Genomic DNA, 17,012 nt, shown 5'->3' on the forward strand with positions numbered 1-17,012 from the left:
CCTCTCAACAAAGTGCCAATGGATGTATTGATGCTCTCTATAAGAGATACTTTCAAAGATCCCTAGAAGGTTCATTCTACCAGTAGACTCACCAAGTTGATTAGGGACAATCTGAGATCAATATCTTACACCTATATCCTATATACATACAATATCCTGTACAAAGGCAGCTCCAGATAAGTTAAAATTGATGATGGAACTCCCGTGATCAACCCTCACACTAATATTACAAAGAACTTGATGTTTCCCTTATGTCAGATTGCTTGTTGTCTTGGGGAGGTGAGGTAAGAAGAGAGGAAAGAGAGGGGGGAGAAAACAAATGTTGACATAATTCCTAGTTGACTAAAAAAATTGCTTGAGATTTTCAAAGATCTGTCATATCCTAAACAGAATCAAGTTAGAGGATTTGACTCAACTCAAAGTATGAAAGCCACCAAATCCGTAATTTTCCCTCAGACTTCTCCTTTTCTTTTCATTTCCATGGCCCCCAGCCTAGTTCATGTTTAGACTGTTGGATGAACCTCCTAGTTAATAGATCTAGTCACAGAATCTCAGAGTTGGAAGGCAACTCAGATGTTACAAAACCTTTTCCACACCTGAAACAGAATATCTCAAAAGCAGCAGCCTAGGGGGCAGCTAGGTGGTACAGTGGATAAAGCACTGGCCCTGGAGTCAGGAGGATCTGAGTTCAGACACATAATAATTGCCTAGCTGTGAGGCCTTGGGCAAGTAACTTAACCCCATTGCCTTAAATAAAACAAACAAAAAAGAATTATGCAGAAAAAGAAACAGAATATCATCATAAAGACAGAACTGGAAGAGTCAGGCCAAGTATATAGCAAGGATGAGTAACAGGAAGAGAGTCTATATATTCCACTGGGAACCATGCAGGAATATCTCACATTGGGGGGACTCCTTGTGGAAGATTTATTGAAAATCATGAATAATAGCAGCAAGGATTAAAAGCTAAGGCTGGTGTTATTACAGGGAATATTCTTACTTGTTAAGATCACTGAACCATCTTAGCATAAAATCTTAGCTTCTTCAAGGATAAACTCAAAAATGAGGACTATAATTTTAAACTTTGGTGGGAACCTTAAAAAGCAAAAAACTCCCAGGGTGGCTAGGTGGCGCTGGAGTCAGGAGTACCTGGGTTCAAATCAGGTCTCAGACACTTAATAATTACCCAGCTGTGTGGCCTTGGGCAAGTCATTTAACCCCATTTGTCTTGAAATAAAAAACAAAAAAAACCCCTAAAAACCTCAAATACCCCAATAAGACAAAGAATGATATCTATTTCTTCAATTCCTGTAGCACTTGTTGCCTATTTCACTCAGTATTTCTTATGTTGTCCCATTTATCTATTTGCCATCTATTTTTTTTCCATGAAAATAGTTGGGAGTGTCTGAATCTTATTTTTTTTTCATTCAATCTAGCCATAGTGACTTGATATTGCAAATGCTCAACAAATGTGAATGAAAAAAATGTAAAGTATTCCACAGGTCAGTCTTAGAACATCAGCTTACTTTTAACTCTATTTTGTCTAATGAAGAGCTCATCCCTTCTCACAGCTTTAACATTTCTTGCAAATCTGTATCTCTAATCTATTCTTCTTACTCAAATTCAACATTTTCCTCCCCAAGAAACCAGTTTCTTACCCCTCATCCCCTATCAATAGTGCCAACATTGTTAATCATTTACTGTTGAAACACTAAGAATCATCCATGATACCTAGTCCATCTCAATCTTTCATATCCTATAACCACTAATTTCTGTGGATTTTTCTTTTGATTATGTTTGTTTCCATTCTTTCCCACCAACTATTCTTGTCAATACTTTATTTGGACCTCGAAACCAAGGCTTTTTTGATTCTCATTTCTCATCATGAGAATATTTCCTTTATAATAATCTTCATATTAATAGTCCTTAAAGAATTACTTAAAAGTAATTACTGTTTACTTTCTTGCTCAAAAAATTCATTGGTGTCCTACTCCTACCAAAACTGTGCTTAGTCAAAAATCCACCTTAATTTGGCACATGTGTATAACTTTACTTATTTGAATTTGCCCTAATACATACCTTCTACTAGGGTTAATTAGTGCACTTGCTAGTCCATGAATATTTCCTATTCATCCAAGGCCCTTTGCTATAATGATTCAAATACTACCCATGCTTTGTTCTGCCTTCTTTATGAAATCTTCATCTGACTATTCTCTCATCTACCATAAAGACAAAAAAGGATTCCTTTTCTCTGAATGTATAGCATCACATAATTTTGTATGTAATCATATCTTCTTATACTATTAGCTGTCTCTCTTCACATTTGCTATTCTTATGGCCTCTACTACTCAAATCAATAAGCATTTATTAATGCTTTGTGCCAAGAACTGGACTAGGCCCTGTATATATAAAGAAAAAGAAGAAGAGAAACAATCTTTGCCCTCCAGAAAATGAATATTTTCCCAGGGTCAATTAAAGTCCCATAACAGTCATGGCCTTATATGCATGTCTAATTCCCACTTCACCTCACCTAGGCAGGCAAGAACTATTATTTATTAGTGCTTTGCACATCACAGACACTTTTAAAAGTTAAACTTCATTAAGTTCCCTTCAGAGTGTTGAATACATTCCAAAAAAAATGCTTTAATTGATTTTAGATTATCTGTGACACAGACCCTCTTCAAATGTCTAGAGAATGACAACTGAATAAGGTAGGGATATTTCTAACACTCAAATCCTCTTAAACTTATTCTTCCAAATCTGTGGGATAAAAAATTTTTGGCTTGAACATGGAACCTTCTAAAAAAAATTAAGAAATAATTTTACTCAAGAAAGGAAAACCATTTTCAAAAAGGGGGAGTAATACCTCCTTAGTGTCCAAAGGAAGATTTCCAACGTACACCTCTGATTCTTTCTTCCTATGCCCTGCAGAGAGAAAAAAATACATTAAGAACAAGATTATAGCTCTATTTTAATGTACCCTTGCTGTGCACCCAAAAGGATTAGGGAAGACTTACCAGTCTCTGATGAATGAACTTCTCTGTTGAAAACATATGGAAAGGGGAAATTCTAAGAAGATGGCAGAGAGAGAGAGATAATCCTAGGAAACAGTTCTCCATACATCATTCCAAATAAACTACAAAATGCATACATGTGGAGAAAAAACCAGCAATGACAAGAAAAACTTACACAAGATAGTTATAGAAAAATAAAAAATATGACAAAATGCTGACACCCACTTTTATTGTTTGTGGCACTCCAAACACTACTGCAACCCTAATTTTTGAACTGAAGGAGGGAGGGAGATACAGGGAGTTTGTGAATCAGACTACCCTCAAAATGAGAAAAGAAAAAAATGGGTAACTCTAGAGTTAGATGGAACATGTTGTGGAGAAGGGGACAAAAATGAAAAGCTGGTTACAATTATTTAATGCTAATTCTATAAAGGAGAAAACAAGAACGCAGCAGAAAGATTGAAAAGTGGGAAAGAGATATAACTTTAAACATTTTTCTAAAAGTTATTCCTCTCAATTTTTCAGGGTCTACAATTTGCTCAATCTATGAACATTAGAAAGCCCAGTAAATGAGTCAATTTCCAGAATTTCCAGAAATTGAGAATTGGTCCCTATACAATAACAATTACAATAAAAAAAAAAAAGGAAAAAAGTGGAACTGAGAGCAATGGGAATGGCAAAAAATGGTGAACTGGTCCAACATAGCAGACTCCAAACATTCTCCTGTGATAGGCCTAATGCATCACTTGAATTTCCTTCAGGGTCATAGATCTTTGAGAAAAAAGACCAGATCTGGAGGAAGTACACAAAAGTCCTAGGTTTTCACATAGAAAGTACTGATGGGATTTTTCTAAAGGCAAATTTAATAAAAAAAAACATGCAAAGAGGGGCAGCTAGGTGGCGCAGTATATAGAGCAACGGCCCTGGGGTCAGTAGTACCTGAGTTCAAGTCAGGCCTTAGACACTTTATAATTACCTAGCTGTGTGGCCTTGGGCAAGCCACTTAACCCCATTGCCTAGCAAAAAAAAAAAAAAAAAAAAAAAACCATGCAAACATTATGGTACCTGCCAACAAAAAAAAGGAATGATCTGCTAACATCATGAAGCAAACACACAGAGGCAAGAGGGGTAAAAATAGTTTCATAATGAACTTTGTTGGAAGGTGTGGTGCACTTTAGGAAAACATTTTCTCTATGCAAAGGTCCTGTTCTAAATACCATCTCTTTCTTGTTGGAGAGGAACAGAGCAAAGTAGATTGAAAAGGCCTATTAAAGGAAAAGAAGTCATCACATCAAAATGGACAATGGATTAAAAAAAAAAAGGCCAGGCTTGCTCTCTTCAACCCATAAAGCTTCCAATTTCATCCTGCTGCTTCACTGAGGATAAACATTCCTGGGAATAGATTCTAAATTATCTTAAAAACGGAAAAGAGAAACACAGTATATAGAATGAGAACATTTCTTGAAAAGAGACATTACAAATTAAAGTCATTGAAATTAAGAGGATGTTTTTGAGGAGTAGTAGTGATAAAGCAAGGAGGTTAGAATAAAATATGAGAGAGATAGTGACAAATCAAAATAAGTAAATTCAGTGAACTTGAGAAAGACTGGGTAATAGAAGGGAATAGAAGCCAGTAGAATGGGATCAAATTTGTATAAAGATCACAAACTTCAGAGACTAAATGTAAACTTAACATTAGAAGAAAACTAGATGAAAGGATTTAAAGTTACAAATTTAATTATAACCCTAAAAGTAAATGGATTAAATTCTCCAACATAAAGAAAACAGAGGAATAAATTGTTTAAAAATATCCAACAATTTTGAAATTAAAAATGTTTGTATTTATTAATACAAAAATATAACTTCGCAAATACAAAAAAAGACTTAAATCATATACACAAATACAGAAATAAATAAAAGATGGAACAAAATCTATTATGTTTCAGGCAACTCTAGAAAAGGAAATATTGCAGTTATTTCAGATAAGGAAAACAAAAACTGATCATATCAAGAAGCAAATAAGGAAAATGCAAGATGTTTAAATGTAACAATTAAAAGTAGCATTTAAAAATATTTACAATCAAATAGCATATTATGTTCTTAAAAGGAAAAAGTAGTAGAATTAAAAACAAAGATATTGATAGTAATACAAAAACAGCAGGCAGATTTATGTTTCTATTAGATTTATTCAACTCAGAGAAAGATATTAAAACAAGAAGAAAAAATTTGGTATGAACTGATAAATATTCTTTTAAAAACAGAGCTCAACAAATTGTTGAAATAAAAGATGTGGATGATCTATAGAAAACTGTGAATGGAAGAATATACACTTCTCACCATCCTACAAGTACTTTTACAAAAACAATAATCAGGCAGCTAGGTGGCGCAGTAGAGCACCAGCCCTGGAGTCAGGAGGACCTGAGTTCAAATTTGAACTCACACACTTGATGATCACCTAGCTGTGTGACCTTCAGCAAGTCACCTAACCTCATTGCCTTACAAAAACCAAAAATCAAAACAAAACAAAAACAATAATCATCAAAACTATGTACTGATTAAAAAACAGAAAAGAATATCAGGTGTAAAGGAATGGTAAGCAAAAAGCAGAAGCAATCAAAATTAGCAACTCAGTATTTGATAAATTCAAGATAAGCCAATGAGGGAAGGATTTCTTTTGTGATAATAATGGCTAGGGGAAAAAAAAATAAATTAGATTCAGACCAAAAAACTTAAACCATATACTATGTTTAAAATGGAAATGCAATCTGAACATGAAGGGCCATCATTAAAAAAGTGGAAGAAAATCATCTTATCTTGTTCACAACTATGACTAGTGGGAGAATATATTTTTTAAAATTTTTATTTACTTAAGGCAATGGGATTAAGTGACTTGCCCCAGGTCACACAGCTAGGCAATTATTAAGTGTCTGAGGTCACATTTGAACTCAGGTCCTCCTGATTTCAAGATCAATGCTCTATCCACTGCACCACCTAGCTGCCTACAAGGGAGAATGTTAAAGAAAGAGGAAAGAAGAACAAAAAAAAGAAAAAATGTTAATTTCTAGTATATAAAATTGTATTATTATGTAAAAAAAAAGCTTTTGCAGGAACAAAAATCAATCAAGATGAATTAGATGCATTGTTGATGGAATTGTGAACTGATCCAGCCATTCTGGTGCACAATCTGGAACTATGCTCAAAACACATTGCTCAAAAAGCAATGAAACTGCTCATACCCAGCAATAGCAATACTAGGCCTATATCCAAAAGATATCATAAAAAATGTTTGAAAATATTTAAAGCAGCTTTGTGTGGTGGCAAAGAATTGGACACTGAAGGGATGCTCATCAAATGGAGAATGGCTAAATAAGTTATAGTATATGAATGTTATGGAGCTACTATTGTTTTATAAGCAATCATGAGAGATTGGGCTTTAGAGAAGCATGGAAAGAATTATATCAACTGATATTCGGTGAAGGGAGCAGAACCAAGAGAACATTGTACACATTAACAACAACATTGTGAGATGGTCAACTATGAAGGATGCAGCTCCTCTCAGCAGTTCAGAGATCAAGAACAACTCCAGGAGATCTTCTGTAGATAATGCCATCCACATCCAGAACAACAACAACAACAACAACAAAACCATGGAATTTGAATGCATACTATAGTGACCTTTCTTTCCTTCTTATTTCATGGGGTTTTTTTTTCCCCTTTAGTTCTAATTCCTTTTACACAAAATGACTAATTTGTAAATATACTAAACACAGCTTTTACCAGACTGTTCACAGCTATGGGGAGGGGGGAAAGGAAGGAAGGGAAGTAGAAAAATTTGGAATTCATAAATTTGCAAATGGATGAATGCTGAAAAACTACCATAGCATATAATTAGAAAAATAATATTTCAATTTTAAAAAAAGACTGAATTAGAAGAGAACCCATAGAGAAGGAAAAATTTTGTAATATATATTACTGTTAAAATCTTAGCAATTAGAAAAATGCTAGCCCTCAACAATATGTGATGAAAAATGACCTTCCATATAACAAAAAGGCAGGAAAGAATGTTATACTCATCACCTGATACAGTTGGGGATATAGTCCCTCAAAATTGTTTGATATAATGACAAAAGGAGAGTATCTAAATGTTTGTGTCTACGAATATATACATACATACATATATATACATATATATACATAAAAACACATATACACATACATGATAGTAGCCCTTTTACCCTGTAAGAGGGGAAACTCACACAGCCACTATCTCAAAGTTTATCACTAGATAATAATTTTGTACTCCAATTTTGGAGAAACCTCTCCATTTTGGGAGGCAAAGGCTAGAAATTGGGATGAGCAGGCATTCTTCCTGCTCCTATCAGGTGGGAAGAAAAGCCAAAGAATAAAGCAGGATACCCAATCTCTGGGTGCCAGGTCCCCTCCCCTCCTCTGAGCTTTGATCAAGTGCTAAGAAACAAAGGTTATTTTTCCCCCTTTACAACCAATGGGCATACATACATTAGTGAGACTGTAGTGGTCAAAGGAAGCCACATCTCCCTTCACTTAACTGGTTCAGTGCTTTAATGTCCATTAATTTAAGTTGGTGGATAATTTCCTTTCCCTTTTAAAAGAAGGCTGAAATACTGGAGAAGCTGATTCTGACTCTTGGCAAGCAGTATGAGATACTATTTGCCTCCTATCCAAACGAACACTTCCCCCTTCATCCGTGCTCATTGTCCTTTCTATTGTTTCACTCTCTGATGTGTGTGTATATCAATTACACATATGTACATATCACTTTTAAGCTTTAATTGTTTTTAGAATATTGTGTCTATATGTCTGTGTGTATATATATAATTTGCGTATCTATGTATCCATATTTATTTAGTTAGCTATATATGTGTACATACATACATACATACAAGCATAAAGAAAAATCTAGTATTCACTAATTCTTATCTGTGTGAAAAGTTTTGATTTTTATAAAGTGATCACTTCAGTGAGATTGAGTCTTAGGAAAGAAGAAACAAGCAATCAATGATTGCTAACTGATATACCACAAATGCAAAGAAAGCACACTGAAGTGGTACCCCTAATCATAAGTGTGGAAGATGGCATATCTTTTTATTTATTAATTTTTCTGATTTATTTCTTTATTATATGGGATGTTTCTTGGGGACAAGGCAGGGAGAGAAGTACTGTGAGAAATTTAAATGATATGAAAGCAAAATATTTCAATAAAATTTTATTTTTTTAAAAAATGATATAATATCCTTAAATAGGAAATAAGAGTGTTCATAAAATAAACATATAAAAATAAGCATAAATTGACCTATGGAACTACTAGTGCTAATCCTTTGAGGCAAAAGCAAGCGAAAATCTCACCAAAATACACTTACAACTTTCTTCACCATATTTCCATAAACAGATATATATATATATATATATATATATATATATGAATTGGTTATTGTGTTAGCCAGCAAGCCCCCTAAGTAGCATCTAAATGATTATTCTTGTGAACCCTATTAGACTCTACTCACCTAAGGTTTTATGCTGCTCTGATTTCCCATTCTTCTTGGGGTACTTGGTAAAAGGTCGGTGTTCACTGCTGCTCACAGACCTGACACAACCACAACAAAGACATCAATTCTTGAACAGTATTTTTCCTCCTATCATTTTCTTTGTATAAAAGTTAGTCATACAATAAATTAGAAACTTCAAGAGAAGCTCTCTGCTTCAAATGCCATCACTACTGTGCTCACTGGATCAGAGAGCTAGAGTTGGAAGGAGTCTCAGAAGACATTCAGTCTAACCTCCTTGTTTTACAGACAAGGATACTGAAGGCCCTGAGAGATTACACAGACAGTTAAGTAGCAGAGGACAGACCCAAACTCAGGTCTTGAGACACCTTATTATGTCATATTTTGGAATAAAATTTAAATAAGACACTACCATGTGGCAACCTCTCTACAGACATACACAAAGCTACAATTTTATGACAAATTAATCTTATGATGGTACCCAAAGTTGACATATTCCTCTAAAGCTATATATCTTTTAAAGCTGGGGGGAGGGAGAGAGAAGAGGCAGAGAGAGGAAGAAAGGAGGAAATAAATGGGGGGGGAGAAAGGAAAGGGATTAGAGTGGGGGGGAAGAAAGGAGGGAGAGATAGGGAAGGGATCAGAAAAAGAAAGAGAGAACATACACATATATATATTCTAGGTAAACTTTCTTAACCCTCTCTCATTGACAGGTCAGGTCAGTCTGGCCCAGAGGTCAGCTATTGTGTACCCTCAGGGTTCTAGGGTTGGGTCTAAGGAGTTGGAAGGTGATTTCCTAATGCTATACCTCATGATTCCCTAGCAATGTGCTTCCTAACATAAATATCAGTTCATTATCAATTAACCAATTAACTTGAAATTAGACCATTGAGAGACAGTTTAACTTTACCATACTGTCCAAAGTTTATCACCGTAAGGTGTATTAGACCATCGAAAAACAATACCATACTGCCAATGAGTCTTAGTGATACGGAAAAGACCTGACTCTAAGAGATCAAGGTCTCCTACTGGTAACCAACCATCCTGATCTATGTCAGGTCATTAGGCTCACATAAGATAATGAGCATGGTATCTTTGCACAAGGCCCCTTCACTTTAATCAATGTTATGTGCAAGTCATGACATCATTTCCCTAATATCTTGATCTTCTTCGATACCAAAGTACAACTATTACTTCAGAAAGTATTTACTGAGATGGTATAGTAAGAATAGTTGGTAGAAAACATTCCACAAAAAAATTAACAATATACATATTTCCCCACCAGTATATAGAGCTCAGGGTAAAATAGGCCATAATTTGGAGACATTTGTGGCAAAGGAGAAGATCCATTTTTCTCCTTCTCTTTGTTCTGGTGAAGTTCTTCTGTTGGGCTCAGACTCTGCATCCAATATGCTTTGGGCTCCCTGGTGTCATCTGATTAAGAAGGTAATATGAGAGGCAGCTAGGTGGCACAGTGGATAGAGCACTGGCCCTGGCATCAGGAGTACCTGAGTTCAAATCTAGCCTCAGACACTTAATAATTACCTAGCTGTGTGGTCTTGGGCAAGCCACTTAACCCCACTGCCTTGCAAAAAAAAAAAAAAAAAAAGTTGATATGAGAAAAAGTCCTGGCCTCCAAAACTCAGGAGGTTGTAGTTGGATGGCCAACAAATAATACAAATCCTCCATATCTCTGAAATTTTCAAGGGCTTCCTCTAGTCAAAGGTATGGAGAAGGAAAAAAGACCAAGAGCAAGGCTGAAACTCTGCTATCCAATCCACTTCACTTCCATCACTCAATTCCTTGTAAGGGTTTAAGCTGGAATATCTTCTCCTTGGTTTTCTACAGGTCCCACAGTATGTTACCACATGTTCTTACAAATCCAAACATTTCATGTGCAACTTCATTTCCACTTCATCCAATGGCTTATTAAATTGAAGTTTTTTTTATTGTTGGAATGTGATGAATGGATGATTCAATTAACATATACAGACTTTGCATCTTAACTTTATTTTTTTTTAACCTTTTCTTTTGTTTTTGAAAGGCAATGCTGAAGCCAGATTTGAGCTCAGGTCCTCCTGAGCCCAGAGCTCTATCCATTGTGCCACCTAGCTGCCTCTGCATCTTAACTGTAAATGAGAAATAGGCCCCTCACAGACCTTCCACAACCATAACAAAGACATCAATTCTGGAACAGTATTTTTCCTCCTATGATTTTCTTTGTATAAAAGTTGGTCATACAATAAATTAGAAACATATCTCTGTATGTATATGTATGTGTATCTAGATCTACACACACACACACACACACACTTAGAATCTGTATTTTATATAGGATTATAGATCTATAAATTAAAGATACCTCAGAGATCATTTAGTCTAGGTCCCTATTTTACAGATAAGGAAACTGAGGCATGGGGAAAGATATCTGTCCTAGGTAATAAGTCTCAGGGGCAAAATTATGAACCCAGATCCTCTGACTTAGAAGAAATGCTCTTGATAAATATTTTTATGTCCCTCCAAACCAAATCAACTTAGGGTATGTTTCAGTTTCTCAGGCAGAATGGTAGCACTGGACAAATAAATAATGGTTGACTTGTCAACCACACTACAGAAGCAAAGTTAGTGTGAGTGAATCCACACAAGACTGGCTGCTAAATAACTTGTTAGTAATGTTGAGGGAAATTCAGGGGGAATCCTTTCAAAGCTGAAGCTTTTATGATTTTGATAATATTCAAATCTAGCCAAAGCTCTTCTAATATTTTAAGGCAACTGTCATATTATCCCTCAAATCTTTTCTTTATTGTAAACAATCCAGTCCTCCAAGTTGTCCCTTAAATGAAGCTCTTGGCTCCCTCTCCTATGGATATACTCCAGCTGTTTCCTAAATATGGCCCACAGAACTGTACACACAATTCTAAACATAATCTGATCAGGCTTGATAGAATAGCATTTTCAATTTCCCTAATGATACCACTTGTTCTCAAGTACAGTGTGAAATTCCACATAATAAACCATCACTTACAAAGGCTGTCACTTGAGGCAGCTAGGTGGCACAGTGGATAGAACACCAGTCCTGGAGTCAAGAGTACCTGAGTTCAAAACCAGCCTCAGACATTTAAAATTTGCCTAGCTGTGTGACCTTCAGCAAATCATTTAAGCCCATTGCCTTGCAACCCCCCCCCAAAAAAAACAAAAAACATAAACAAAAACCTGTCACTCACAACAAGGGAAAAAACTCGTGGCTCAAATAAGTTAAGTAATTTGCTCAGTTAATAAATATCAGTCAGAATCTGATCTGGGTTCAAGCTCAGATTCAAATGTTCTGCTTTGGACAGTCTATTAAACTCCATTCATTCATTTTCTTAGCTGGCATCTTACAAAGTTGACTCAGATTGCCCTTGTAGACCTTGGATCTTTTTCACATGAATGATTTTTAGTCACATATCTCCCATCTTATCCTTGATAGCTGATTTCTTTTAAGATTAAGCACAGAGTTTCTATCTTTCTTTAATAAATTTCCTCATTTTAGATTTTGTTCATAGTTATAGCATGTAAAATTTTTTTTTGAAATCTAATATTGTTATTCAACACAATAGCTATCCTTTCCAGTATTAAATTGCATGCAAAAGTTAATTTAGGTACTATTCTGGCCCATTCTCTCCAGTTAAATCACAAACACCCCTAATCACCTCTCAGCTGGAATACTGTAATGTTTTTTAGAAAATTTATATTTTTTTTGTTTTTTTCAAGGCAATGGGGTTCAGTCACCCAGCTAGACAATTATTAAGTGTCTGACGCCAGATTTGAATTTTGATTCCAGTGCTTTGTATCCACTGCACCACCTATCCATCCCTAAAATTAAATATTTTTAATCCACAAGAACCCACTCTCTCCCTCCTATCCTAACCCCCAAATTGGGAAAGAAAAACAAAAACCCCATTATAAACTTATATGGTAAAACAAAATTAATTTCCTCATTGGCTATAATCTCAAATTTTTATATGCCTCATTCTTTACTCACAAGTTCTTTATCTTTCAGTTAGGAAGTGGACAGCATATTTTATCATTAGTTCTCTGGAATCATGTTTAGTTATTACATTTATCAAAATTCCCAATTTTCTGAAAAATTGTTTTTATACAATTTATTATCTTTATACAAATTATCCTGATTCTGATAACTTCACTCTGTTTGTCTTCCCAACTTTTTCTGAAACTATCCCTTTCATCCCTTCTTAGAGCACAATAGTATTCCATCATATTTATGTATGATAGCTGTTCATCCATTCCCCAATTTGCAAGTATAATCTTCTTTGCTATCTCAAAAAAAACGCTATAAATATTTTTGTACATCTTTTGAGTTTGCTTTACTTAGAATTAATCTCTCACTTATTTTCTCTCTCATTTCCACTTCTCCCCTTACATTTATATCTTTGTACTCAACTGCATATGCTTAGGAGGCAGCTAGGTGACTCAGTGGACAGAGGATTGGGCCTGTTATCAGGAAGACTTGAGTTCAAATGTGGCTTCAGGCATTTTCTAGCTTTGTGACCCTGGGCAAGTCACTTAATCTCTGTTTATCTTAAGCCACAGAATTTAGACATAAAGAGTCATACCATAGATAAATTAATAGACCAAGAAATATTCAGATAGAATATTTGACAGATAGTCAGATCTATGGAAGGGGAAAATTTATGACCAAACAAGAATAAAGCACATTATAAACTGCAAAATGAATGATTTTGACTACATTAAATTAAAAAGTTTTTGCACTAATAAAACCAATGTTGCCAAAATTAAAAGGAAAATCAGAAAGCTGGGAAACAATCTTCATTTCTAAAATATATAGAGAACTGCATCAAATTTATAAGGTCACCAGTCATTCCCCAAATGATAGATGTCAGTTTTCAAATGAAGAAATTAAAGCTATAGTCATATAAAAAATGCTCCAAATCATTATTGATTAGAGAAATGCAAATTAAAACAACAATGAGGTATCATCTCACACCTATCAGATTGGCCAAGATGAGAAAAAGGGAAAATGATCAATGTTGGAGAGGTTGTGGGAGGATTGCTGATGGAATTGTAATGGATCTAACCTTTCTGGAGAGCAATATGGAACTATGCCCAAAGAGCAATAAAACTGTTCATACCCTTTGGCACAGTAATTCCAATTCTAGGTCTATATCCAGAAGAAATTATAGAAAAAGGAAAAAGTCCTACATGTTCTAAAATATTCATGGCAGCTCTTTCTGAAGTGGCAAAGAACTGGAAATTGAGGGGATGTCCATCAATTGAGGAATGGCTTATAGAACAATAATACATGAATTCTATGGAATACTATTGTTCTATAAGAAACCATAAATGGTAGAACTCTAGAGAAACATGGAATGATTTATGGGATCTGATGCTAAGTGAAGGGAATAGAACCAAGAGAACAATGCACACATTAACAACAACATTGTGAGATGAATAACCTTGATGGAAGCAGCTCCTCTCAGCAGTCCAGAGAGCTAGGACAACTGAATTAGACTGACTATGGACTATGTTATCCCCATCCAGAGGAAGAAAAACAAAAACAAAACACAGGTACAAAAGCCCAACTCTTAAGAATTTGATCATCACTTTATAAAAATTATCTCTTATGTATCTCTTTCCCTTAATCTTAATTCCTCATACCAAAAATTACTAATCTGTAAACATGTTTATCAAAATATATATGTACCAGGGTGGCTAGGTGGCACAGTGGATAAAGCATCGGCCCTGGAGTCAGGAGTACCTGGGTTCAAATCCGGACTCAGACACTTAATAATTACCTAGCTGTGTGGCCTTGGTTTGGTTCTGGTGTTGCTTTCTTGGTATATCAAGTGTTATTATTTTCCAGATTCTCAGAGGACAACTCAGACTTCATCCTGCAAGTTTTCAGACAATTTCCAAATATGCATCAGCTCTAAATTCCCACAACTAGGTTACAAGGTCCAGAGTTCTCTTACAAATACTCAATGCACATACATAGAGGATAACCTTTATTTTTCACCCACAGAAAATGCAGATGATACAAAGTAGTCTCAGGAGCCCATAAACAGATACAGAGAACAAAATAAAGTACTCACATGCCATCAGAAATACCATTCCAGGCTTAGCAAACTGTGGTATATGTATGTCATGGAACACTATTGTTCTATTAGAAACCAGGAGGGACGGGATTTCAGGGAAGCCTGGAGGGATTTGCATGAACTGATGCTGAGTGAGATGAGCAGAACCAGAAAAACACTGTACACCCTAACAGCAACATGGGAGTGATGTTCAACCTTGAAGGACTTGCTCATTCCATCAGTGCAACAATCAGGAACAATATTGGGCTGTCTGCAAAGGAGAGTACCATCTGTATCCAGATAAGGAGCTGTGGAGTTTGAACAAAGTACAAGGACTATTCCCTTTAATTTAGAAAAAAAAAAAAAACAGATATCTTATTGTCTGATCTTGCTACCTCTTAGACTTCTCTTCTTTAAGGATATGGTTTCTCTCTCATCACACCCAATTTGGATCAAGGTACAACATGGAAACAAAGTAAAGACTGACAGAGTGCTTTCCATGGGGGGTGGGGGGTGGGAGAGGGAAGCAAGATGGGGGGAAATTGTAAAACTCAAATATCTTTAATAAAAATAAATTTAAAAAAAAAGAAAAACCATTCCAGTGAAATTCCCAGCACAAACACTTAAGATCTTACACAATCTTGATTCATAATGAATGGCCCCTGTAAGTTAGAAACACCTGGGAGGCAAACATACTTCAAGTTGGCTAGATATGCAAAAGCAGTATCCCCAAAGTAAGGGACAGCCCAAATAGAATGTTATAACAGCAGGGGATGGCAAAGTTCCAATCTCTTGATTCCCAAGTAATTGTTTTAAACCTTATTATTCCTCTAAATTCAGGAACCAAGTTGCTAAGGTGATCTTTCTACCTGAAGGGTACTTTAGGAAATATCCTTCTTTTTCCTAAAAGGTCTGATCCTTTTACTTGTAAACTTAGAGTTAACTCCTGGGGCAATCCCCAAGGCTGATGCTGCCCAGAAAGTCTCCCTTCTCTGGCTAGAAGTTTAAATTCTTAGAATACTGTTGCTTAGAAAATAAATATATCACCCATTTCCTCCAAACACCCCACCACACACACATACACACACACACACATATATGGTAGATTGAAGTAAGAAGTCCATGATCTCCCCCTAGGGCACATAGTCGAGTACCTAAGTGTTTCTGCTATGTACTTCTACAAGGACTCCATTATTACCCCAGTCACTGCCATCTCTTGAGCCATTAAAAGTTCATTCTCTCTCCAATCAATCTCCCTGGATGCAGGAAATTGTGAGTAAACAAGTAAATGTTAGGTGTTTTGGCCACCACAACTCATTTCTGGTGGATAAGCTTGTATGGCTTCCCTTTGCCCAGAATATATGTCTACTTTGTTTGTCCTTTGAAGAGCCACCCTTCTTACAAAAAAGCCTAGCAGATTTGAAGTCTCACTTTTTTTTTTTTTTTTTTTTTTAGGTTTCTGCAAGGCAATGGGGTTAAGTGGCTTGCCCAAGGCCACACAGCTAGGTAATTATTAAGTGTCTGAGGCCAGATTTGAACCCAGGTACTCCTGATTCCAGGGCTGGTGCTCTATTCACTGCGCCATCTAGCCGCCCCGGAATTCAAACTTTTGAGGGAAAAATGTTAGAGTTGAATTTATATGTGATTGGGAAAAAGAAAATATTAAGTAAGATTAAAAAATTAGGCTCTTCTCCCTCCCCACCCCTTTTTCTTGATATCTTCAGGATATAAATCTAACAGATCAACACCACTTATGCAATATCACTTTGCGTATCTCTTCCAACTCACATTTAAAATGAGGTCCCTAAGAAGGGTAACTACTGTCACTTTCAAGGTACTATGTGGGTCAAAACTGCCAAAACTGTAAGATATAGCTTATAAGACCTCCACCAGTGTTAATATCTCTATTAGTGAAGTAGTAGGTACAATTAGTTTGAAGCAAAGGCATTTACTGAAATAGTATCATACAAATAATAATAAAGCATCCTCTCACATTCTATGCCTCTTTTTCAAAGTTAAACTACATTCTCCCATTACATAGTGTCCATAGGAAGAAAGAGCACAATATGTGGTTTAGGCAACTCACATTTCTTGACACCCTTGATCCTGTTGTCCTTCCCCTTCTTGTGGTATTCTAATGCTGCATCCCCAAACTGTTGCTCAGCCAGGTCCCCCGTCCCCGTCCCCCCCCCCCCACCGTCCCGGCCCCCAGGTCAATTCCTATCTGCAGCAGTTCCTATCCTGATATCTAAAATTGGCATTCTTCCATGCTACCAGAGGTCACACATTTTTAGAGCACTTTGAGCCTCCACTCTTTCTGGGCCTTCTCCTTACTAGGTTTAATGTCTACTGGACAAGTA

At 35.9% G+C, this 17,012-nt stretch overlaps 1 protein-coding gene across 3 annotated transcripts in view; it reads right to left on the bottom strand.

Moving 5' to 3' along the window:
• The window catches only part of TDRD10 (tudor domain containing 10), a 43,307-nt gene that overhangs the window by 20,470 nt on the left and 5,825 nt on the right, over positions 1-17,012 (bottom strand). For all 3 annotated transcript variants that reach the window (XM_074223384.1, XM_074223382.1, XM_074223383.1), the window contains exons 3-4: positions 8,558-8,637; positions 2,867-2,925 (exon numbers count right to left, since the gene is read on the bottom strand). In XM_074223384.1, coding sequence (XP_074079485.1) covers positions 2,867-2,925; positions 8,558-8,637 — 139 coding nt within the window. The remainder of the gene's footprint in view (positions 1-2,866; positions 2,926-8,557; positions 8,638-17,012) is intronic.

The sequence above is a fragment of the Macrotis lagotis genome, chromosome 2 (assembly GCF_037893015.1).
Source record: "Macrotis lagotis isolate mMagLag1 chromosome 2, bilby.v1.9.chrom.fasta, whole genome shotgun sequence".
Taxonomy (NCBI): domain Eukaryota; kingdom Metazoa; phylum Chordata; class Mammalia; order Peramelemorphia; family Peramelidae; genus Macrotis; species Macrotis lagotis.